Source organism: Anopheles cruzii, chromosome 2, assembly GCF_943734635.1.
Source record: "Anopheles cruzii chromosome 2, idAnoCruzAS_RS32_06, whole genome shotgun sequence".
Lineage (NCBI taxonomy): Eukaryota > Metazoa > Arthropoda > Insecta > Diptera > Culicidae > Anopheles > Anopheles cruzii.
Genome location: NC_069144.1, coordinates 54,255,491 through 54,279,663, shown reverse-complemented (window position 1 = coordinate 54,279,663; position 24,173 = coordinate 54,255,491). Strand labels below are relative to the sequence as shown.

The following is a 24,173-nucleotide window of genomic DNA, read 5'->3' as shown; positions in this document are numbered from 1 at the left end:
ATTTCATTTACGGTCTGTTGAAAAGTAAGATGAACCATTTGGTGTAGATAAATTGCGATTTGCGAGCATACGATCGCCGGCCCCCCCGCCCCCCCCCCCCCTGCGATGGTACGAAACCTCGCGCGAAATATGATTAATGATTTATTCACACCACGTGAGGCATGTTATTACAAGACCGTTCGGTTTAAACATTTGCCGAATGGCGGCCGATCGAGGATCGCGGAAGCAGAAAATGTACAGCATTCAAAATGCCGAAAAGTTTTACTTAAACAGCAATTAATTTCACCGTCTTATTTCATGTTAAACTCTCCGTTTATAGCACACCGAACGGGTGTTGCGTTTATAAAATGAATTCTTTTATCAGAAGAATGGGTCGTTTTGGTGAGACGCTTAAACTTGGCACAGATACTAAGACCAATGGTTGCCAAAAAAATCGGAAAAAGTGTACTATTTATGGATGGTAAATTGAGCCTCAGTTAAACTGAATACGGCCGTGGCCGGTAAAGGGTTCCTTGATTAACAATAAACAAAGTCCCATTTACGATGCGCGCCCGAGTTTTGGCCCGAACACGAGATGCTTCCTGATGTTCGATCGGCGACATGCCTGCGGTGCGAAAAAAATGTCACCAACGTGTATTTCTTAAGAGGGAAAATCGGCACCACTTTTATTTTCCGCGGCGTCAGTGAACGCGGCGAGAGTGCGCGAGGGACTACGTAATGGCTCGGCCGTTCGGGCGACGATCGGTTCATTCGACAACCCAGTGATGGCCTCCGTTGTGGTCCGTGCCAATAGGCAAATCTGTCCCCCATTTGTCACGATCATGTTATCGAAAGCGGAGTGCTGATTGTGTGTGTATGGTTTTTCCGTAGTTTCCATTTTTTTCCTAGAACTGAAGGACAACAAATGCGATGACGACGCCATACTGTCACGAATTTTCTGTTGTTTCGGTTGATCTGCTGTCCGTCTCGTACGCCTTGTGGCGAACGGTGGTTTACCGTTTGGCACAGAGAAGACCGCTTTCAACGTGTCATTATAATGACCATCAGCATTAAAGAAATCTCATGTCATGGCGCTCGAGAGTCCGTTCAACCTGCCGAGAACCGTTCAACGATTGGGAAAAGCTTTGCGGCTAGAGCACACCTTGCAATGCCGCGTTGAAGCCGCAATAGTCACTCGACGCGCAGGCGATCGTGACCAAGGTGCCATGTTCGGATGCCGCTGGCATGAAGCACGATTCGGCCACCGAACGGATCAGTTGATCGGAACTGCTGCCATTGGCATCACCGGGCTCTAACGAAACGTTCGTAACGAAACGTGATCCGTCCACCGAACGCTTTCTTCGGGTTTTTCGCATCGCCGAAGGCGCAGGCTGTCGATCGTCGCGAGTTCGGGAAAACATTAGAAAGTTTGCCGATCGAAAATCGTGCTTTGTGAAAGTTTGTAGCTGTGGTGGCTGATCGTCCTTTTTGCCAACCAGTACGGCGAACCAGAAAACCGACGAGAGCGATGAAGTAATGGAATGCGTTTCACTTGTTTCATGCTTTGCTACATTGCTTAGCTTTAAAGAGTATTTAGCTTATGAGTTGCTTGAGTTCAGTTTGTGGTTTTGGTATTTTTAATACTAATTTTTATTCATTTTAAATAAAATGGTTAGCATATTTTATAAGCTAACAATATTTTCGCGAGAAGCTTTGTGAAGTCTGATGTCAAGTCCCAACCATTTGTCTACGATTGACTAGCGCCGCAGGGCGGAAATTACAGCTTACAGGCGACTGGCCACTGCTAACCTACTTTGAATCACTTTTTTGTCTACGGAGGACACATCAGTGGCCACATTGTTGGTGCAAGTCGGAAATTAAATTTAGAACAACATAGCACGAGCCTCAAGCATTGACTGAGCTCGGACATGTGCTCTGGGTTGATATTTAGCTTCTTTGGATGCCCCGCCTGCCTATCAACAGGTTTTTACAGGAGTTCGCCAACAAAAGAGCCCGACACAAACTCTGCTCAACAGAATCCGCTCTGCCCTCTAAAGGGCTGATTCCAATAGACGCGTCTCTTATTTTTAAGCATACCATTTCTTGGCGCAACAGATGGTAACAAGAATGGTTTGAATTTATTTCGATTCACCTCTTATTCGCGCCTATTTCTGTGTATAACAGAAAATGGAATGCACTCCGTGAAACGAAAATGGCTCTGCCTCGGGTCGGACCTAAAATATTGTCGGAATTACTAATGCCGAACAAAAGCCGGGAAAATCGGTCGCCGTCGGTGTCTGCGTATCTTCGAGAGCGTGGCGGTGTGCGTGTTACACAGCTAACCTCCTCCAAACAGAGCATCCCTCGGGAAGCTGGTGACAGAGACACACGAACACACACACACACACATAGTTGAGGATCGCACTGCCGTGCGGTCACCTGCTGTCGTCAGCCAGGAAGGAGTCAGTTTTCCGTCGCACGATTCGTGAAGTGGTACGCCGCCAAAAGCAGAATCTTTGCCGCGTGCCGTCCCGAGCCACGATTGTCACGCGGCCAAACTATGTGTGTCGGTGTTTATTTGGGGTCGTTTCGACATTTTTGAAGTGCCGCTCTTTTTTCACGCGCCCCCTGTGTTTACGATCACAACAGAGCACCGGGCACCATCGGAGCGCTTGGCGTGACAATTCGCACGAAACATTCGCTCTTGAGGTGTTTATCTCTTGATAGTGCGTGATTTCGGGTGCGCCGGCACAGGCACCGACTGCAGCGCCCATAAAATAGACCACCAGACAAACGGCGCGAGGAAGAGGAAGATATAAAACGAATACCAACAAATTAACAGGCAAAAAAAGAAAGAATTTAGATTGTTTAAATCGTAGCCGGGTCGGCTTTGGGACGGCGACGACGTTCGGTGGCATTGGACATGTCGCTATGCTCGGTGACACACCACTTTCGATGGGTGACACTTTCGCAAATGAAAGTGCTCGGTGCAGTACGCTGAAAATTGTAAGCCCGTGCGGTTTCCCGGGTCGATCGTGAGTGAGGTTTTTGGTGAAGGTTTTAAGCACGGACCGGGCCGAGTGTGTTTAGAGTTCGTGCGACCTGTAGTGATTTTGTGCCTCCCGACGGCCGATCGTTGAGTTTGGGAAACGAGATATTAATTTTAATACACTAAAGTGAAAACGGAGGGCTCGAAAAACGATTCATATTTTCGTAATCCGAGCGCACGTGGATTCGGGCGATGCGATGAGTGAAACGCGTTGAAATGCGATTGAAAATGTTTATTTTTTGAAGCGACTCTATCCGCGATCCGTATCTCAAGCGACCCGGTGACCGCAATCAGCAATATAGGCACGATATTCAGAGTCGGGATTAACGCGTGGCCATCGGTGCCGTTTGTGAGGTCCTAGTGAAGGGCGCGGACGTGTGACAAGTGCGTCCGTGAGTTTGTTGAAGCTGAGCGGACTTCGTGCTCCAAGTTAATCTAAGCCGGCGATAGAAAGAGAACCCCAGAACCGGAAAGTACCGGTTGTGAGCATGTTAAAGGTGGAAAAATCGGGTGTCTTCTTACGGTGCCGAGTGCGAGCGAGCGTTGCGAAAAATAAGCACGGATTTTAAATTAGGTTATCACGGTGCGTGAGGGTTGATCTACGCATTTTACGAATGAGTGGATTCTACAGTCACATTAAGGTAGAGTGTTGGCACGGCATCTGTTGCGTGTTTTGTGTGTTGATGGTGGATAACGTTGTCCCTTTTGTCATATTAAAAATAAAAAAGATTGAGACCGATGTTGGAGATTTTTATCACTAATAGAAAGCCTTAACAAAAACCAATTCTCAAAGTAATCGTTTCATCCAAAGTGCCGTTACTGGCTCTAGTACGGCATAACTTGGCATAAAACCGATCTTGGCCGTTTAACGTATTACGCTCCTCGAAACCACGGCCAACAAAGCGCTTGAAACGCGTTCAAGATTTTTCTTTCTATTGTGTGATCTTCGCCAAAGACCCTCACATACACACGGGCACCGAAGAAAGGAAGCGAACCAGCATTCCCGCACGCCGCTGCCGATGATCAGCTGTAAACAATAACAACAACTGACCGACCGACCGGTCGTCGAGGTGCGGTCGGAAAAAGCAATGGGGGAGGGGCCACTGGCTAAAGATATCCGCCCGAACTCGGCCTATTCTTAGGCCGCTGCACTACACACTCACACCACCACCACCAGCAGCAGCACCGAGGCGGACACGGGCCGGTGACCGTGTGCAAGCTCGTAAATCGTGAACCGTGAGCCGTCACTTCCTTGATCTTCGGGCGGACGCCTCGCGTCGTAAAGTGTTGCAAAATGCCGCAGCAGTCTGGAGATGATCGAGTTGTGCAAATTTTCTCATAATGTGCTGCAGCTGGGAATGCGGGCCATTTCGGGTGCCCATTTTCACCGCATCCGGTTTTCAGTTTTTATTCCCCGAACGACCCATCGCAGGGTGTTTTCAGTTTCGATTTTTATCGCGGAGTTAGTCATGTGACTTATAAAAATAAACCCGCGGCCAATTGTTCAACACCTTTCGGCTAGCAAAAACAAACACCAACGCGATTTCGGTCATGATTAACCTACTTAATGTGCGCTGCCGGACGCCGCTGGTAACCAGGAAGGCGATCGGAGCAGCTCTGTGCGATCATTTCGTTTTCATTTCGTTCACCCCCAACTCGAACCGGCGAATGACAGGTTAAGGCTTATGACGGGCCCCGACCCGACGCGACGACGACCGAGGGTGATGGCCATACGCTACGCCCATCGCCTTACCACCCCCCACACACTCTGCCGGCTATTTTTGGGTACAATCTTGTGGCCGGCACGAGAAGCGGCTCTTCGAGAAGTGTAACAGCGTTTGTGTTGGTGGACTGCGACACAGGCCGGCCACGGGACAGGCAACATTATTAGATCATCAACGGGCATCCCGAGGGGCCCACGGTCGGAGCGGAGCAGCCGGAGGCGGTGCCGTGCCGTGCGGAGATGCAGTGCCGATGCAGTGCGTTGCAGTGTGAATTCTCGGACCGTACCCGGGGTGTGGGTTGGGTTTTGTCACAAAACCGTGTCACCTTTCGAGCGGCGTTGGTCGTTCGGATCGTTGTTTTCCACCTTTTCGCATCGATTTCTCCAATCGAGCCGGCCAATTGGTGGGCCCTTGCGTTGGCGCAATTTGCGGCGGTGTGCAGTTTGGGAGTAGAGCTTACTGTAGTGTCGTGAATCGGGAAGCAATGGGTGACATCAGTGAGTTGGAAGATGCGGTGAAGGTGAGCTCATAGGTGTGCCATCTTGAATTCATTTCAAAATGGTCGAGAAACGGTGGAGAATGTTTCAAGGATGAACGAGCTACACTCTCTAAACCATAAACTGTTCTAAGCCTTACGCTTTCGAAGACACGGACGACTGCACGGTGGAAAAGTAAAAGATTCAATTTAACGCAGTACCGGTTGGCTACTGACCACAAACACACACAGCCGTAAAAATGGTTTCGAGTCGAGTGGTTTCCGGTTACAGCGCGGCCATCGAGATTTGTGGAGTGGAAACCGTGCACCAAACAGGAAGCTATTCATCTTTACCCGGCGTCCCGTATCGTTGCATCGATGGAAGGATCGCTTTCGCTCCGTTCACTGTACGCTGAACCGATCGAAGCATGCTTAGCATCAGACTCGGTACCCGGGGCGGCATCTAGTAAGCCTCGGGAGTGCAATTACGCTCCGTGTGCAGATGGAGCGCAGTGGAAAAACGTTCCCGTTCTGTACACTTCTTCGCTTCGATCGAAGTTTCTTTGCCGAACACTTACCGTGCTGGCTGCGTGACTCCCGCATTGGCCGTGCAAGGCACCGGGTTATGTCCCGGCAGCACTTGCCGACAAGCAGAACGCATCTCGCGCGGTCCCTGCCTGGCGATGTTTGGCAGCGCCACCCATTGTGTGGAAGGTTAATTACATAAGTGTTTAAGTTCAAGGAAGTCGTAAATAACGGGTGCCCCGACGGGCTGCGCTGGCCCGTTTTTCCTGTCCGTTTCGCACCCAGCTCGCTCGACTGGCACGTACTTAGGAGGCAGCGTTCTCGACAATAAGAACGGCATGACACGTCGGGCACCAGGCGCCTCCATCGTGGCCGGTGGCCACGTGAGCGGGGGTCTATCATCGGCGACGACTCCGGTCGTTCCGGTTCGCGACTCAGCTCCGGTTGTGCATGCAGCAACTTCGTAAACTCATTAACTCCCTGCGAGTCGGGTGTTCGGGGTCGTTCGGTCTAATCACGTCGGTTAGCAATGAAATACGATTAAACTATTACTCTTCCGCGTGGCGCGCGGAACGTTCCTCACAGCAACATGGCCAGGCTAATTTGTGTAAAACCAGGATGCTGTCGCGAGAGTGAAATGAACGGGAAACTCATTTGAGCTAATTAATAATGTCGCTGGCGCCCGGGCTACGATTGGGTTACCGTTTCCGTCCGCCCGGGAAATTCATTCAGCATCAAATTGCAGGTGCAGAAATTTGTTCGCAGAAATGAAAGGCGTTCGTATCCTTTATCTACACTGAATTGAATTTTAATCTACTCTGTTTTTGTAAAAAAATGTTCGATGATATATTAGTGGCCGCCACAAATAGTCCACCTTATTTCAAGACCTGCATTGTTCTGTTTTTTTTCCACAGATGCTGGGAGCTGCACTCATAGGACGACGCAAAGTAAGTGACCAACTCGTCCCTTCGCTTTTGTTGGCCTTCAAGCACGAGGACCATCCACAACAATGTATTCACGAACGTGTAACACTCTTTCTTCACTTTCTAGAGCTCGGTCGCCAAAGGGAAAGCGCTCACCGAGGAGGAAATCAAGGGTAAGTTATTGTCGTAAGATGAAACGGATACCGTGGTTCGTGGTGCCACACACGCGCGTTCGGTCGTTGGATCGATTTCAAATTTTGCTCGAGCCCTCCTGTGCATCTCGTGTCGCTGTGTGCCTCACCCGATCCGTCACCCATCACCAGCCTCACGATCTAATCGGTTCGTAATATCATGTTGCATGTTGTTGGTGCCTTCGTGAAGGGCCACAATTTGTTTGGGAGCGTTTTGTGTTTGCGTTGGCTCTGGGCACCGACCTCGGCTCGGTAAAGGTTAGCAAATGGCCACGCCACGACATTAACAAATGGTAACACGTTCAATCGTTAAGCAACAACCGCCCGACGGTGTTACCATCGATTGCAAAATAACTGTCCACGTTTGGCTTCCATACCGCTGCGACTGAAAGGCCAGCGAGTGCTCGTGAGCCAAGAAAAATGTTTCGTGGAAAAATAGACAATAAAACAGTTAGTGCCCGTGCCGCTGGGTCGGTTGTAAGTGTCCGACACACGGATGCCTCGCATGTCTGTTATTTCAGACCGGGCAGAAAGCTGATAGATGAAACACTCAACTTTAACGGTACCGGCGGTTCCTGTCTATCATGTGGCCCGCCCGGCATCCTTGAACCTTGGGCGGAACGGTCAAGGATCGTCTAGACGCTTCGCTTGAATTGAAATTTGCTTTCAATATGAGGTTGCTGCTAGTGAAACTACTTTATATTCATTTTGTGAAACTGAATGCTTATGAACAAATTAAGGGTATAGTTTGGGGGTTTTCTATGAATTTATGCCAATTTGTTGGTAATGCTCTGCAAAGTAATAACTCAGCATTTTATAAATTCAGTCCGCAATTCAGCATTCCTTTTTTGGGTGATACTACTAGACTTCTTTTTCCTTTTCATTCTCGACTCTACACACCAAATAACGGTCTAAGCAGCGACTAATTTCACCGCTCATTTCCGTCCGCCATGGGCAGTGATAATCCTCCCTCACTTTTGGCAACACTCCGAAGAAAATAACTATGAACTCAAGGCAGGCAATGGGGCACGTACGGTGCACAACATTGAAAAATGCACCACCACTAAAGTGCCTGCCACCTTGTTACGATTGACAAACCCGATTGCATTTGGCGTGACAAGGTTACGGTCGACTACGGACCGTTCCGTTTCGTAAGGGCCACAATTTCGTGTTGGCACCGCCGTCACCGTTGGACTCGCCATTCCCAACAACCCGGGCGAGATCCTGGGGCCGGAAGTCGTAAACGACAGGATATATATTTGCCCGCGCACTTCACTTCACACGGCCAATGGCACATGGTTCAGCCGCGGCCGCCGGCAGCATCTTAAACAACGGCAGCGGTTGAGTCGTAGGTGAAGAAAAGCATCCGTCGGCGAAACCAAACGATTGGCAGTTCGCTGAGTGGCGACATCGGCATTTCGAGCGTATTAGCTTTACACGACCGGACCCGGATCGCGTTGATTAATTAACACGGATTCCTTACAGCGGTGAAGGTGGTGGTGCCCAAAACAAACCGGTGCCTTCGGTGTCGGCTTTCTTGGACAGACGGATCGGAACATCTTGCCGTGTTCTGTATGATTGATGATCGATCCTTTCAAGATATTTAATAACCGGTTTGTTAATTTGCACGCCATGAACGTCGTTTTCTCGAATGATCTACATTCATTGGCGCAATTGCTTTATGTTTATTCATTTTTCAGACCTCATACAAGTTGAAGAAAGTGTTTGAAGAAAGAGCACCACGAAGATCTGGCATTACCCACCTGGCGCAGTGTGTTATTGAATTTTTAATAATTTAATTCACACACCAACCATCAACCTTCCCTCAGTCGGGAGCCGAACCAGCTACTGATGAGACCACCGAGCACGAGCAGGCAGATACCGGGGGCCTAAGCCGAGCCCATGTTGCCCACCACGTGCCCAACCTTTATCGGGCGGCCTTAAGGATTTTCGGGTTTCATTTATTCATACGCTAAGTGAAACTAATGGCTGAATGTCGGTTGCCTGTCTGCCCCGTGTGTCGCTTTTAGTTTCACTTCACGGCACGTTTTGCAGCACGTGGTGAGCGAACGGAAAACAATGGGAAACCGGGTCACGTCACGGGTAAAGTTTCTTGAACTTTGCCACCGCTTTAGTCGTCGCATTTGGCGCCCACCGGAGAAACGGGTTGGCCTCGAATGCGCGTGATTCACAGTTTCGTGCCACGGCACACACACGGCATACGGCGGACGAGCCTACGAAACGTACCAGAAATTGGGCCAAATCTGAAGGTGCATTGATGTTAGTTTTGGTGCTCCTTTTTGTGGGTCAAACGGCTTAATGGAGTGCCTTTTTTGGCATACAACGGTGTTTCAAATGCAACGGGCAGCCGAACATTTTTAATTCACTTTCAACGTTTTTTTTTCTTTCTTCCACATCAACGCACATTGGGGCGAGGGGGTTTTCAATTTCGAGTAGAATTATCGATTCCATCCGTCATCCAGTGTTGCCAACCGGTGATAGCTTTCAACCCGATTCCATTTTCCCGACCCGCATCTAGTAGCCATAGATCAAAAAGCCCTGTGCAATGTTCCACACTGCCAGCGCTTCGAAGCACGTGTCATCGGCGGCAGAACAGGGCGAGTCCTTTCGAGACTCAACTGGTGAATTGCATCACGTACAGGGCGGCCGAGTGATTTTCTGGGCCGCACTCCATTTCGGGTCTGATGAAGTGGCCGCACGAACCGTACGAAGTGGAGCAAAAACGTCCGTAGTCCGTCTGCCAGTGCAAACGGTAATCTTTGATGGGGCAAAGAGAGGCCGTTTTGTGCCTGGATTTCGATTCAAATTTGTGTGGCCGCTCATCCAAGAGACGAGTACCCAAAGCGGCCGCAGGTCGGCCCAACCGGTGGATAGACCGTCGATTTGATTTTGATTTATGATGAAACGTGCTCTGGAGGGTTGTGTTACACGCTGTTATGTGTCATCACCCCCGGGCGGCAAACGGACGAACGAGCATCGGCATCCAAGAGCAACCGGTGATGACCACATGCTGCAGCACGGTTCACGCGGGTCCCAGAAAGGACTGTTGTTCACCTCTCGGGAGTCGGGTCACGGTCAATAGTGGTGGTCCTTGAAGATAGGTTGCCGTCACGGTGCGATTGCTCCGTGTAAGGACGGACAATGTGTCGCTTTTGCTCGGAAGCGCTGAAACATGTTGGTCCACGTTTCGTCACACAATAGCCGCACAACGGCAGAACCTGGAGCGAGCGCCCGAAACTCGTTTACTGGATCGTGATGACCATTACGGAAATTCGTTAACATTAAATGCTATAGACGATCCACTTTGCGAACTACTTCGGGACGGTCGCTCTCGAACCGGGGTGCGCTTTGTGGGCGATAACGAACCGACGAGCGGAGACAAAACGATGGCCACTTCAGAGATCACGCCCCTCCGCTTCATTTGCGAAAGGTTTAACTCACAGTATCCCTGTGGGAGCAATAAAGTACAGGTCCTTTTTCCCAACAGAAGGCTCATTACGTAAGGCTCTCCCCTCGAGATGGCCGTTAATTATTTCCAATAAATAAACCACCGTTTGGTGCGCTCCTCGCTGCGATGTTTTGTACAAACTTCAACCTATCACGCGGTCGTTATTACGTCTGCGATCTGTTAACTTTTTCAAGGACTCCCGATGCCCGAAGCGTGGCCACGGCACGTGAGTCCGGAGCAAGAAAACAAAACTGGTCCCCATTCGTCCCCGTGTACGGTGTGCAGCGGCCTGAGCTACACTTTGTCGGCACCGAGAACTCGGCTCCGTCGGCGCTCCGGAACGTGTCGCCCGCTATCATCTATCAGCGTGATTTATGGTAGCTGATTTGATTCGATATTTATGAGCTCACTTTCTCTGGCTCTGTTCTTGCGCGGCTCCAGCCGGAAAAAAGCGATCAGCCATCGCCCGTTCCGCCCGTTCCTGTTCGGTCCTCTTCGACGTGACGGTACGCTTTATGAAATTGTCATTGGTTTTTGGCGGTGGCCAGCAGCCAGTGGTTACCGGGACTCGATTGTGATGTCCACGCGCTGAAAGAAGTATTAATCATTTCCATCTGCACCGTGGTCAAGCCGTGGGTCTAATGATTGTGTTGAAAGAGGGAATGAAACATTAATGGCAATAGGATCGAGGACCTCGGATCAGCGGATCAGGATCACCCATCTTGAGCGTCCGCTGAAGGGGACACATTAATAACGCCGCCATGATTTATGCACCGAGCGAACGATGATGACGGTGGTCTGAAATGGGTTGCCTTCGCTCTCTTCGAACGGATTCCGCTGATACACTGATTCTTGGCTTGCTTTCATGTTCCGACAATCCGTCAGATGATCCGTCCTGCTTGCCGCGAGCGTTCGGAACTACCGGTATGAATATTTTTGCAACCGCGGAACGGTCGGAAAAAAAGGATAGTTCACCACCCACCGGATCTTCCGGTGTGCCCGAGTTCGTGCCCAGAATCCGTTCCACTTCGAAATCGAAACCGGTTTGGCAAGCGTCCCAAGCGGTTGGAACCACCCGCGGGAACGAGCGCGGAGATGGAAATATGATTTCTAATGTATTCTTGCGGCGCTTTTATCATCGAGAAGCTGCCATTCTCATGATTGCTCCATTGTGTTCGGGGGATGTTTTTCTTTTCCGTTCCATTTTCCGGCATTCCGGTTTGAAAATTAATGCATTTTCGGTTCGTTCGGTTTTATGAAACCCCTGTTTTTATGCCGAGCCCCTTCCGATAGGTAGTTGTGGGCCACAAACGCGGGCAAGAATGGACGTTTGGGCACCGCATAATGTGTGCAGAAAAACATAATCCTTCTCGCCAAGGTTTATCGATTTTTAACTCAATGTTAACACAATGACGATGGCCGTATTTAATTTTTTTTTGTTCCGTCGATAATCCGCCTTTTAATCTTCCCCATTCACGCCATTCAAGCTCCCCGTTTCGGTTCGGTGTCAATAATTTATGCTAATTTTGTGTGACACATTTTTATGTTTCGATGTTTTGTCGCTTACCGCGTGGCTCCAATGGCCGGCCCGATGGTGGTCCGATGGCGGCATTGTAACGGGCACCGTTTTCCCGAAACGATTAGTGTTTTACAGTGCCGGGAAAGGTCAAAGGCCCGTCGCAGGTCAGCTTAGGGGGCCAAGTGTTGGGTCACTTGTTTTCCTTTTTGCCCGACGCAAGATGGTTGGTACAAGATTCAAACTGTTCGATGCGTGTTCAGGGCGTGGACTTTTTTCGCATAAAACCGTGTGCCACGTGCGTGTGTCGTGTTCGTGTGTAATAACAATCATCGTGTCCGGATTTTCACCGTCGAGCGCCAGAACTTCATTTGCTTGGGCACACACACACCGTGCACGCAATCTATCCCCGGGAGACCCATCGTCGTCTAGCGTCTTAGTGTCGAGCTATGCCGGCTTTTTTGTGGAACTTTGTCACGGTCACTACACACTTCTGTTCTTTATTTTTCCCCTCCGTTCGTTTTTGTTTTTTGTAGGTTAGTTTTCGGTGCTGCGTTTAGGGTCGTCGATATAAAGTGATTTTGTGCACAAAGAGAAAATAGGCTCCAAGAAACAAAAACTCGTTCGTCTGAAGAAGTCTGAAGAAGTTTCCCAAGTTTTCCAAGTGACTCGTTTGAGGCAGAGTGGAACTCTGTTTGAAAGAAGCAATACTGTTTGGTGAAGCCCACGTTCGGTTGTTCTTCAGCCGCTAGTGACATCACCGGTGCCGGTTTTATCGAATACACCCCCAAATCGAGTTCCGCGCGAGAGTATCCAGAGGGCGCACAGTACGGCCAACTAACGTGGGGCTGCATTAATTTTGATAACCGCGAGACAGCTTATCAAACACGAGCTACGAGCAACGAGCCGGGTCCGGCTGATAAGCGACACGGGTCCCGGCACTCCATTAGCGAGCGGCAGCAGATAGGTCGCCACGGGAACCCGATATTGGGTGAGGCGCCCACTTCAGGTGGCCGAAACCCGAAATATCATTAGCGTGTCGGCACGGAATGCGGGATTCCGTGTGGCCATTCCAACGAGTCTCGATTTCACGGTGCCCCCCTGGCTGTGATGCTGCCGTCGGCAACACACTGACGAAGGTCGTCAACAACGTTGTGGGCCGTGTCACTGGGTCCCTTCCTCTGCGCTAATCAGCAAGATAAGAAACCGCCGCCGCCGCCGCCGACGCCGCCAAGATTTTACCGGGAAACGGTTCAGACGTCGTCTGCAACTCACCGTGCCCCACCGTCGCTTATCCGTGCCCGGGAGACGGGGCAGTGCGGGGCACAGTTCCAAGATATGAGTAGTTCGTTAACGATGGGAGCAGCGGGAAGAAATCCAAATGCCACCCTGGCGCAGCCAGCGGGAAACACAAGCGCCAGCCACTCGGTCGAGTTGTCGTGCGCGGTTCAGTCGTCTCCGTCGCCGTCGTCGTTGCCGTCACCGCCTGGGGAGACTTCCGGGAAAACGAGACCGGGCACCGCCGTCGACGCCCCGGTCGACAGCAATTTCCTGACGCCGCAAGCGGCCCGTGAAGGCACACCGCCCCGGGTGGACGCGCCGATCGAGCCCGAGCCCCGATCGAGTGTTAGTGTGAGTGATACCGGTGCACAGGCACAGGCAGCAGCCGACGGAGCGAACGGAAGTGAACCACGACCGAAGACGAAGGTCATCCGGCGCATCATCAAAGTGCGGCGGGTCGTCAAGAAGATGAAGAAAAAGGATGAAAAGTTCTGTGAGTGACCACCGTGTACCATTTTCTGTACCATTTTGGGTGGCCCATCCGACGACGACGACCCACCGACCGGACAGGAGACGGGATGACTTGCGCCTATGAAACCCACTGCCGAGTGTCAACATTGCCAGAGAGCTCGCTCGACGACGCATGACTCAACCGACGCGACCCTCTCACAAGACACTCACCCTATAATGGGATTCGCATGTCCGACCGACCGGCGCAGCAAATGTAGCCTCTCGACCTGACGGAGCCACGGAGCGAGACTTTCATCAGCAAATGAATCAGCGGACGGACGGACGATAAGTTATCTCCCCAAGTCGAGCTTACAACTCTGTCAACACCTTGTCGACGCAATGGCTCGTGGTAGTGGACGAGGCCAACACGCGACACCTGATACGCCGTGCGCTACGTCCGATAGCTACATTTGTTAGTAATCTCGCAATTGCAATTGATTGTTTGTGATTGTTGTGCGCTCCACTTTACCGACGGGCTGTACTTCAGCTAGCCTCTTAATCAGTCGCGTCGATTCAAAAGTTGCCGTTGCCGCTCGGAAGAGATTTATTGGAATCTGGATCTAAACGGGACGATTAGAAGGAATGTGTTTCCGAGCGAGCGAATCGAAGCAGGCTGACTGGTGATGCGAAACGTGACAGGAAAAGTGCATTTTTCACCGGGCGCAATTTGTGCTTCACTCATTGGGTTACTAGATCTCACCTAACTTCTAGAGGGGAAAGGATTGTTAATTTTTTGAAGAATTTCATGTATTTAGGCATTGAGTGTACATTCTCGACGATTCCAGGTCCTTTGTTCACTTCGAAGAGACCTTCGCCGAGTGTCCTTGTCCCAGGTTCCTAGGTTCCTAGATGTATGTCCAAATTATCCAATTAAATTGACACCCTTAAACACCTCATTCTTCAAAGACCCGTACCGAAATGGTTAGCGGGTTGGAAAAATGTTCCCAAATTAATCAAATTCCTTAAAGCGCAATAACACGCCATTGGCCACGCTTCCGCGCGGTGCCTCTAGTCCTCCTCCTCCTCCGCGCTTCTACACTGTTGTTGCTGGCCTAATCGCACGCAGCCAAATTGTTAACGCCTTCGGCGGGACCCATAATTTCCGTGATTTCTTCGAATAGCCGGTGTTTTAATAATTCATAGAACCCCATTAGTGTCGGGGCCGGTCGATCGGTGTGGACTATTTTTTTCCCACAACCCACTTTCCGGGCCATCCATCCGGTTCCAGTTCGGTGCGAGCAAAGCATCCTTTCGACAGCCCTAGCACAAACGACTTTAGGGCCGCCGGTTTCGGGCGGGCTCGATGTTGAGAATGTTCTTCCCCCGAACGGGCCCCCCGATGTTCAGTACTCGAGACACACCGGACACACCGGAACGGCCCGGTACGAAACGGTAGGCCTCCCGAGGGAGGTCCGAGCGTGTGTCGGCACCTTCCCACTGTTTGTTGAGCTTTGGTCACCATGAATAATTTATGAAGCGGTCCCAAACTCGGACACTCGACGACTCGCAGAGTTGTGGTGATTGCTAGCCTGGCGTCAATTCGATTCCCACCGGGTGTTTTGCTTGCGGTCTGTCAGGTACGCTCGGTTCGTAGCACAGCGTAACATTACTCTTTTACCATAAATCCATCGAAGCGGCCCACCTGGCCCACACGCAAACGCCAGCGTACAGACCGCATCGAGGGCGGTCGACAATCATAATAACCATAATGGTAATCGTCGTAATCATTTATTACCATCAAGTGTGTGCCCGATAAGCGGCATTGGGTAAGGATCCGTAGGGGACGGGTCTGTGCGGCGCAACCCGGGCGATGGTGAAGTAAATAAAACCCGGGGATCGTTCTCGAAAAGATCCCCGAGTGTTGTTGGGGCTAGCGGTTGAGGTTGATACTTTGGGTACACTTTAAAATGAACCGCGGGTCCACTGTGTTGTTGTCAAACGTAGCATAAAGTGAGGTTGTTTGCATTTTCCGTTTACCACAAACCGTGGTCCGGTCAAAGTTAATGTGGGATGATGTTTATTTTCCCAACGGACACAACGGGAGAAATTTATGCAAATCAATTAATGACTAATTGAAATGTCCCACATCGGTCCACACATAAATCCGAGGTCATAAGCCCGTGCTCACGCAGCAGTGCCATTCCCCAACAACCATCGCGTGGTCAGAGTGTTGCGCCGTGGCGCAATCAAAGCGCGTTAATCGCGTGCCACCTCGTGCGTTACGCTAGTCCGGACCGTTCTTTGGTTGCTGGTCACCGGGTTTTTGAGATCTCCAACTGTTTACCGAGACCCGCGACCTCAGCCATCAATCATCGGTCAGTGCCGGCCGGGCTGTGATGTAGGTGACGCAAAACGAGAGGCCGTTTATTGTTTCAAGCACTGGCACTGGTTGGAGTAAGGAAAAGGATTTATTTACACGAACGGCCGCAATCGGTGTGAGTTTCTTTGTGACCACTGTTCCGAGTTCCAAGCCGAGAGAAAGGCTGATAAAATGTGTAATTGATTTGGTCGTTAGCTTATCATGCTGGACCTTTTGCGTTGCGTTTTGGTCACTGTTCCAAACAGGAAGGCGCCGCCAAAACTGTTCTAAAACACTTTACGTATTCCGAGTGCGTTGAGTTTTAATTTCCCAATCCAAATCGCTGACCTTCGCTGGCTGTTTTATCGTGTAAATTTACGAGCAACATAACCCATTCTGCTGACCAGCCGAACTGCGCATAAAACACTTTGAAATAACGAAGCCGGAGGGCGATTACGAATGCGGTGCCATGCGAGCCCCGGAACGTGTGCGTCGCGGGTTTGCTTTTTTTTACGATTCCCCAAACCAACAGTTCGTGACTAAAACCCCAAAACTGTATGTGACACATTCGGGTGCCACGTAAACGTACAACTTTATGGCCCACCGTCCCGCCGACTTTGGCAATCAAAATTCCATTTTCCGGGCCACACGAGCTCATCACGGATCGGGCCGAGCCGGGCGCAACAAATGATCGGTGCTGGTGATGAGGCCAAAAACACACAAAAAAGAGAGGATGGAATGGAAAATTGTTTGGGTCGTTTTCCTTGGCCCAGCACGATGCCGGAGACCTCACGTCGAGGTCGGCGAGGCTGTGCGAAGATTGTCAAATTGGAAAACCGGCCAGCGGCTGGCGACATTTGTCCGCCTCACTGAACCACTCCCGATTGTGACCGATTGTCGGACGGAAAACAGCACTAGCGCCGAACGCTGCAGCTGTTGACAATAATTTTTCGCGTCGCCCCACTCGGACTCGGTGTCCCAGTTGGGCGGATTGGCGGTTCGATATTTGGCTGCCGCGGCGGGCGTCGGTGTTTCGAGTTGATTTTTCCACCGGGGCACCGGGTCTTCTGGTTTGGCACCGGGCCATAAAACTCTAATGGCTGCTCTGGCGTTATGCCTCTGCCGTTGTGTGTGTGTGGGCCAACCGGCCAAGAGGACTCGAAAGTCGGAACCGGCGCGCAGTTTTATTCCATTATGCAACTCGAGTACCTATGACGAATTTTCCGGATAGGTGAAAATATATGTTGCCAAAATGGAGACGCCTAGTGGTTTACCCAAAAAAAAGACCCTTAGCTTTAGTCAAATTAATTACCGTACCGTAAATTGATTGAATGTAAGACAATGATTTGCGAATCACTCCGTACGACCCGTAAGCGACCATCGTTTCCAATCGACCCCAGGCAAAACCTTTATCCCTTTTACGACGTCGACGCAACAAGCATAATCCCATTTCTGCCTTCAATCCCGTGGCCCGTTTCCGATTCAATTTCACTAACGAACGCCGTCTATCTTTTGTTTCGTTTCAGGTGAGTATCCGGTTCCGGCACCATCTCGGACAACGAATCGTCAACTCTCAGCCACGGGGATCGTTTATATAAATTAATCTGTTTTGTATCAATCAACACAATCACGGCGGTAATTAATGGCGATGAATCCTTTAACGCAATTTCGGGATAAAGGCGAAAGGAAAAAAAGGAGCACCAACTGTGTGAATGCTTGACGCCGGAAGCTGTCCTATACAACAGGGCTCCTGTCCCCATTTGGGCCACACAACAGGTGGTCCCTCGGGTCCGTTTTGTGCTTGACATAAAACTCAGGCGGCCACCGTTGGCAACCTTTCTCCGTTGGGAAGTGTGAAAATGTTGCCCAACACGGGATGATAACCTTTGGCCCCCCTCGGGCTCGGTCGCTACGGAATTCCGTGCCGTTTTTTGTATACCTCTCGGCACCTTCTAAGCTTCTAAGCCGTGGTGATGTGAGTATGAGTTACGCCGGAGCTCAGCACAGCCACTTCCGTTTGTGGTCCATCATCGTCGTCGTCCTGGTCCTGAACGTTCGTACCACAGGTATCACAATCCGATTTGGTGCCTCTCGTTCCGTTCCATCCTCCGGGGGCCGGTAATTTAAGCCACCCACCGGGGGAACCGGAAGGCTTATTCCCTGGGTGGAAATTCTGTTTTCTCGTCGAACGAACGCTTTGTTCGGTCCGGACCCCTCCCGCTCGTTGGCCCGACAGACTCCTAATGACTCTCAAACCATCGTGGCTGACTGAAGTGTTTGTGAACGCGTTTCTTTTTTCTGCTACGCCGCGGCGTGTTGATGGAGCGCGCTGCCGCTCAACAACACGATTAGCCTTTAATGAAACGGTACTTTCGGTGGCCCCGCTTCGGGGGCAGATAAAAAATGATCGTGTGGCATTTACGGCAGTTAGTGTGCCGACGCCGACTTCGCCGTCACGCCAGTCGTTTTCGCCCAGGACTCGCGTAAGTGTCCGTGTGAAGTGTGATTACTGTGAACACCGAGCGCCGGTGACCTCTAGAGAAATATCGCGACCCCTCGCGGAGCGTGGTCGGGAATTGCGCATTGAAGCTCGACGGGGCAGCATTATTCACTGACCGAGGGGTTCCAATTTTTACGTAAAACACAATTCTTTCTCTCGCCATCTCTCTCTCTCTCTCGGTCTCTCTTGTTGCCATGACTTTGTTTGTGACCGGAACTTATCCACTCGGGCCGGAATGGTTTATGGGGCCTGTGTGTCTCGGACACGGACCGCCATCGCATGGCGCTGGCCTGTTTTCTCTGCAACAGTTGCAAGAAGCGCGCGCCATGCTTACCCTTTTCGAATTTTCTCGCTCTCGCGCACGGTCACTCTCTGTTTACTTGCGCGCCGTAACAGCCGTGGAAAAAGCTGAATGGAAAACAGTGCTCGGTGCCCCATCGGAACGGGAAAACTTCACGCCAAAACGGGCCACACGGGCCGAGAGACTCGCCCGCTCGCGCCCTGAGCGAAGGAAGGAAAGTTCTCCGAGAGAGCGAGTTGGCCGTTTTCCACGGGACCAGCTCGGGACTCCAATGGGGCCGCGGACGCGTACGGACCGTCAGTTTCTCTTCAGATCTCGAGCCAAATGTAGGCCGCAGTCCGATCCGCAGTCCGATCCGCTCGTGTAGTGTGTGAGGCTTTGGTGCAGATAGTAGTAGCAGCCGCCAGATACCCGTAAGAGAGCGCCAAACGAAACCCGTTACGAAACATCGGCGTCACCGTCGTGGAAGGCAGTGATCTCGGTTTTCGGCAACGGTTTGGAATCGGACCCGGACAAGAGAGGACAGTTACGTAGCTGCCGCCAGCTGCTGCTGCCGGCGGAAACACAAGACGCTACGCTTCTACGCTTTAGTGGGGCGCGCGCGCGGAGTGCAGCAAGATTATCAGCTTACACGGTGGCCTCGGTCCCTAATGGCGCAATTTAGCGCACTCCAACGAGTGCCCTTCCCCCGGGGGGGCATCCGGTTTCCGGAGTCTCTCGTTTCGCCTAGCACTCGCTACGCTTGGCGAGGCGCAACAATCACGAGGCCACGTGTTACGAAAAACGGCTCGGCTCGGGGCTCGGAGCGGAGCACGTGAGCATGGCCCGTAGACTCTTCGACGGCCTTTTTTGAAGGGACCGTGCAGTGCTCGAGTCCCGACCGACCGACCGACCGGTCGAGGCCGAGAGTGTGACCGTTGTGTAGAGCTAAACAAAAACAAACCATCCTCACAATCACGAGTGCCTCAAGTGCCTTTCTGTGTGTGTGTGCGTGTGTTTGTGTGTGCGTTGCGTGTGCGCATTGCGCGGTGGCACGGACAAACGGTGAGAGAAAGCGGGAGCGCTACGCTGTCCTTCGGCCCGATACGATGCCGCCATCGTTTCCCCGGCCCCGGCCGTTTTCCTATTTATTTATTTTTTCCAACGTTTCCTACGTTCTTACGTTCGACTCGAAAAGGCTCAACCGGGCAGGCCGTTGATGGCGGGCTGTCGCCCGACTGGTGCCCTACATTCTTTTTGCCCCTTTCAGGTTGGGGTGGGCCTTTTCGGCCCCGTGTTTGTTTTGATTGCCCTGCTGGGCACTCACCAGGCGCCTCCATGACCCGTGGAGGTTTCTCCGCCGTTTGTGTATCTGTGTGTGTTTGGGTTCCACCAGAATATGCCATTGTTGCTAATCGAAATTTGTTCAAATCCTCATGCTCAAAACATGATCCGGGATGATTGATGATGCCGGTGGAGGCCACAGCAACGCCACGCCACGGCTTACGTAATGCTCTACTACAATTCTCTAGCGAAAGGCGATTGTAGTAGGCTCTGGGTCTTGGTGTTGGTGTTAGCTTGGCTTGGTGTTAGCATTTCTAATGTTTTTCCCTCCGTTTCCGGTGTTCAGCGGTTCCTTCCTGTGTTCCGAAAGGATGCCCCGTAACAGAATCTAACCGACAGTGAAATAAACGGTGAAGCAGCGTGCGCCCGTTTGCGACGGAGCGATGTGAGTGTGAACGCGAACGTCTAGGTTGTCCACCTCTAGCGCCCTCTTTGTCACCCACCCGCTTTCCCCGCGTCTGTTTCGGGACCTTCCCCCAGCCGAGTAGATTAGCTACGGTGTCGAAGTGCGAAAGACCCCGCTGCTGCTGTGCTGAAACAGGTGGCAGGCGTTAGGCGTGAGTGCGAGCGCCCCGAGTGGACCGATCTGAAGCGTGCCCCGGTTTCGCTTGTGGAGATTATTTATTTATGTTTTCCAAAACTATACGTTAACCACCGAACTCGCCTATCACCAACGTTCTCTGGCGCACCCTGTAGTGGCACGTACGTGGAAGTCGAAGGCGAAGGGCGCCCACTAGGATCTGCTTCCACCAGCAGTGTTGGGGGGACAGCGGTGCACTTCACTCCGTTGAGCGCCGAAAGGAGCGAAAATGAGTCAAAATTTCATCAACCTTTCGGAGATTCGAGGTAAGTCGAAGGAGGTAAACCCGCAGCAGGCGTGGAAATGTTTTGCCAGCGCGCGTCGACGTTGATCGTTGCTAAGGCGAGTTGCAGCGTGTTGACGGATGAGATCATTCCCGCGTGTCAGTGAAAAATGCGTGTGTGTGTGTGTGTGTGAGGTGTTGTTGGTCCCATCACACCCGGCCCGGGAACCTGGAGGTGTCAAAGAGTTGTGAGGCCAACCACCGGTCTCGGTTTTCCGTTTGTTTAGGGCCCCTCGTTTGCTCTTTTCCATTGCCTGACGGCCTCAAACGAACGCAGCATCGTTGATCCGTTTCGGCGGCTGTTGCTTCGATGGCGCCCAGTTACATAACAAAACTGGCGGACAAAATGGCGACACGGGTGAGTCGGCCGGTCCTGCAAAAGGGTTGTGCTGTCGTCGCGTTCGAAGCAGGAACGCTCAGGAGCTGCTCCCGATGACATTCATCAGGTTGCCGTGGCGTGCCCACGTGCCGTCGGATTTAGCCAATTTAGCTTGGATTTGTCCTCCTGTGTTTTGTGCTCGATACCGGCCGCTGATTGGATTATCCAAAGCTGCCAATATGTTACGAACTGAGGAACGGAACTGGACAGTGTGTCGTTAGCAAGCTTGTTGTTTTGTAAAGCGTCGAGATGGCGTTTCAACTGATTGCGAACTGAGCAACTTTCCACAATGTTATGGTTCCCCGGCAGGAACATGAGCACAACCTGACCCGAGGACTGCTAACTACTTCTCTACCAACCCAACTTGAATCGGAAAGTCACGAGAAAAGCGACTTAATATCTTTTTCATGGCCAGACGGCAGACGGCTTGGGTCACCCTCGGGGCCCCGAAAGACAATCTGACGGATAAATTATCTTTTAATGTGGTAACATGACAGGTTGTGCCATGTTACGCGCCCGCCGACGGCACAACCCACACGATCCGCCGTCAGCCTTAACGACGGTGAACACGTCCCGATGCCGGTGCCGGGTGCGTGTGTCGGTTCCATTTGCGCACCGGAGGTCCTTCCAAAACCCCTTACACCGCCACGGTGGAGGTCAGACAGCGGCATCGCCCGGTTAACCGTAAACTTGGGCGGCCCTAGGGTGGCCGTATTTGATCGCTCCCGCACACTCGACGACCGTGAGCCACGGTGGCACCGTCCGTGGCCGTGGCAAGGAATATTAATTTGATTTTCATATCCCACCCTTACGTAGCGTGGCGTGGCCTCGCAGGCAAATCGATTCGACCTTGGGGGCTCGCAAGGAGAAACTGGACCCTGTCTTACTGTGTGCTGGGGGTGGCCAATCCGTAACGCTCCGATTCCGTGCTCCGCGCGAATGTATATAACGAAATTAAAAACCAACGAACCTTAGCCCGGCCCGAGAACCGGAAGGAGGGACCGGGTCGGGTGGGTCTAGCCACACTCCATCCTGCCCCCCCACCGGGCCACGATTGGCCCGATGGCGTTATCTAACTCGATCGGCAACCCAAGTGGGGGCCCCCCAAGTAAACGAAGACGTTAAGACGGCCACATTCCATCCCCGGTGGCCGTGTCCGGGCCAACAAGGACCAACTTCGTAATGCATATTCTGCCGTCTCGGCCACCCACCCGAGTTTCGGCTTCCGGTGGCCACGGCTTCGGGCCGTGGCGGAAGTGAATGATTTTATGAAACTTGTTTGCTTCGAGTGATTGGACGGTTCGTGGCAGCGGCAGGCCAACTGCTGGCCTTGCCTGGTTCGCGGGTGCACTTCCGGTGTTGAAGTTTCGGAAAGTGGAGAAAAGTTCGCTTCGCCGCGGTGCGGTCCCCGGGGCGCAACTTATCGCATCACAGTGACATTATGAATTTTGCAAAGTTTTTAACCATAACCAGCTGTAGGAGTGAAGGAGTGAAGGGGTTGTGGGGGGAACTGTGGCACAACACAATGGCACGGTGGGCATGTTCCGGTGGTGGTTCCATTTTCCACCGTTAAAAAGTGAGTTAAAAGTTTTCCCTCGGTTTTACACGCACATTTGCATAGTTCGGAAAGAAATGCAGGATCTCCATCGAACCGGACCCGGAACCGGTGGTTGAGTTATGGGTTGCAGGCTGGCTGGCTGGCTGCCTAGGCCCTTGGAGGGTACGGAGGATCCGTAGTCGCAATAAATTTCCTCCAGACACGACCATTTCAGACCATTCGGCTTGTTTTAGAGGGAGGGCACCGGAATGCACCAAGCGCACTGGAGGCATGTGTTTACTGGAACTCGGTTTGATTAATTGTGCTGTGGCTGATTTATTGCACCTTTTCCACCATCCAATGCAGAGTCCGGGCTGGCCGGGGTTGCAGATGCGAGTTTGATTGCCGCCCAGGGCTTTTACGGGCTTCGCTGCGATTACTTTCTCTATTGGAATGGAGCGAACAATTTGGAAAGTTGGAAAATGCAATCAACTGGCGCTGCATCAATCGGCCAGAGCTTGGTTCGCTATAATCGATTCCACCTTGCCCGATAAATAAAACACAACCGCCAGAAAGGTTAAAAGTCTTTCGCGAGACGGAATGTCAAACCGTGTGCGCCGTTCCGGTGTGCGTTCCCGACAACCGGCAACCGGTGCAACCTTTCCCGCGGTGCATTCCACTGCGCAAAGAGAGAAACCCGCCCAACTATTGGATGCCTTCGCGAACAGGCTGACAGGCTAACAATGGGCGGATGATGCAATCGGTTCTATCGATCCGCAGCATCACACACACGCAGCGGAGGGAGCTTGGTGTAAGAGAAAATGCAGAGCCTTTGTGTCAGGTACCGTGGCCGATCGACGATGCAGTCGGCCGGGTGTTTCTCCTCCGTCTCCGCGCTGTGGTTGCGGATTGCTGGCGGGCCACAATCATGTTGCTCACCTCATCGCTCAGCAGCGCCTACTCGAAAGCTTCATTCGAGCAGTTTATTAATGCACTTCGGCGAAGACCGTTGTTGTGTAACTAACGCACGTGTCAACGCGTGGGCAAAACCGCTGTCCACTCGCACCCAAGAGAGTCTGGTCCCGGTTCGTTGTTGCGGCACTCGGCACGATAAAAGGGTGCCATTTTAGGGTCACCCGGAGCCATAATCCGATGACTCACGATGGTCGTTCCATTAAATGGCATTTATTGTATAGTGTCGTACAGAAATTAAGTCGTAAACATAATGAACACTGCTCAGGAATCCGGTGCCAGGTGCCTGAGGTTCGCGCGACCGGCAGCCCCGTCATGATGATGATGATGATGTGGCAATCCTTCGGGCCGGTGTCA

General features: G+C 51.8%; 1 protein-coding gene across 8 annotated transcripts in view; it reads left to right on the top strand.

Moving 5' to 3' along the window:
* The first annotated feature begins 1,279 nt into the window (after positions 1 to 1,279).
* The window catches only part of LOC128268805 (calcium-binding protein E63-1), a 46,789-nt gene continuing 23,895 nt past the window's right edge, over positions 1,280 to 24,173 (top strand). Inside the window, exons 1-4 of one of the 8 annotated variants that reach the window (XM_053006043.1) lie at positions 1,280 to 1,512; positions 3,274 to 3,669; positions 6,667 to 6,699; positions 6,803 to 6,848. In XM_053006043.1, the coding sequence (XP_052862003.1) occupies positions 3,643 to 3,669; positions 6,667 to 6,699; positions 6,803 to 6,848 (106 nt within the window). In that variant the 5' untranslated portion in view covers positions 1,280 to 1,512; positions 3,274 to 3,642. Of the gene's footprint in view, positions 1,513 to 2,801; positions 3,670 to 4,961; positions 5,273 to 6,666; positions 6,700 to 6,802; positions 6,849 to 12,387; positions 13,626 to 19,071; positions 19,156 to 19,661; positions 19,787 to 20,351; positions 20,912 to 24,173 lie in introns of those variants that run through there. The other 7 variants (XM_053006040.1, XM_053006039.1, XM_053006044.1 and 4 more) reach the window with 7 other exon arrangements.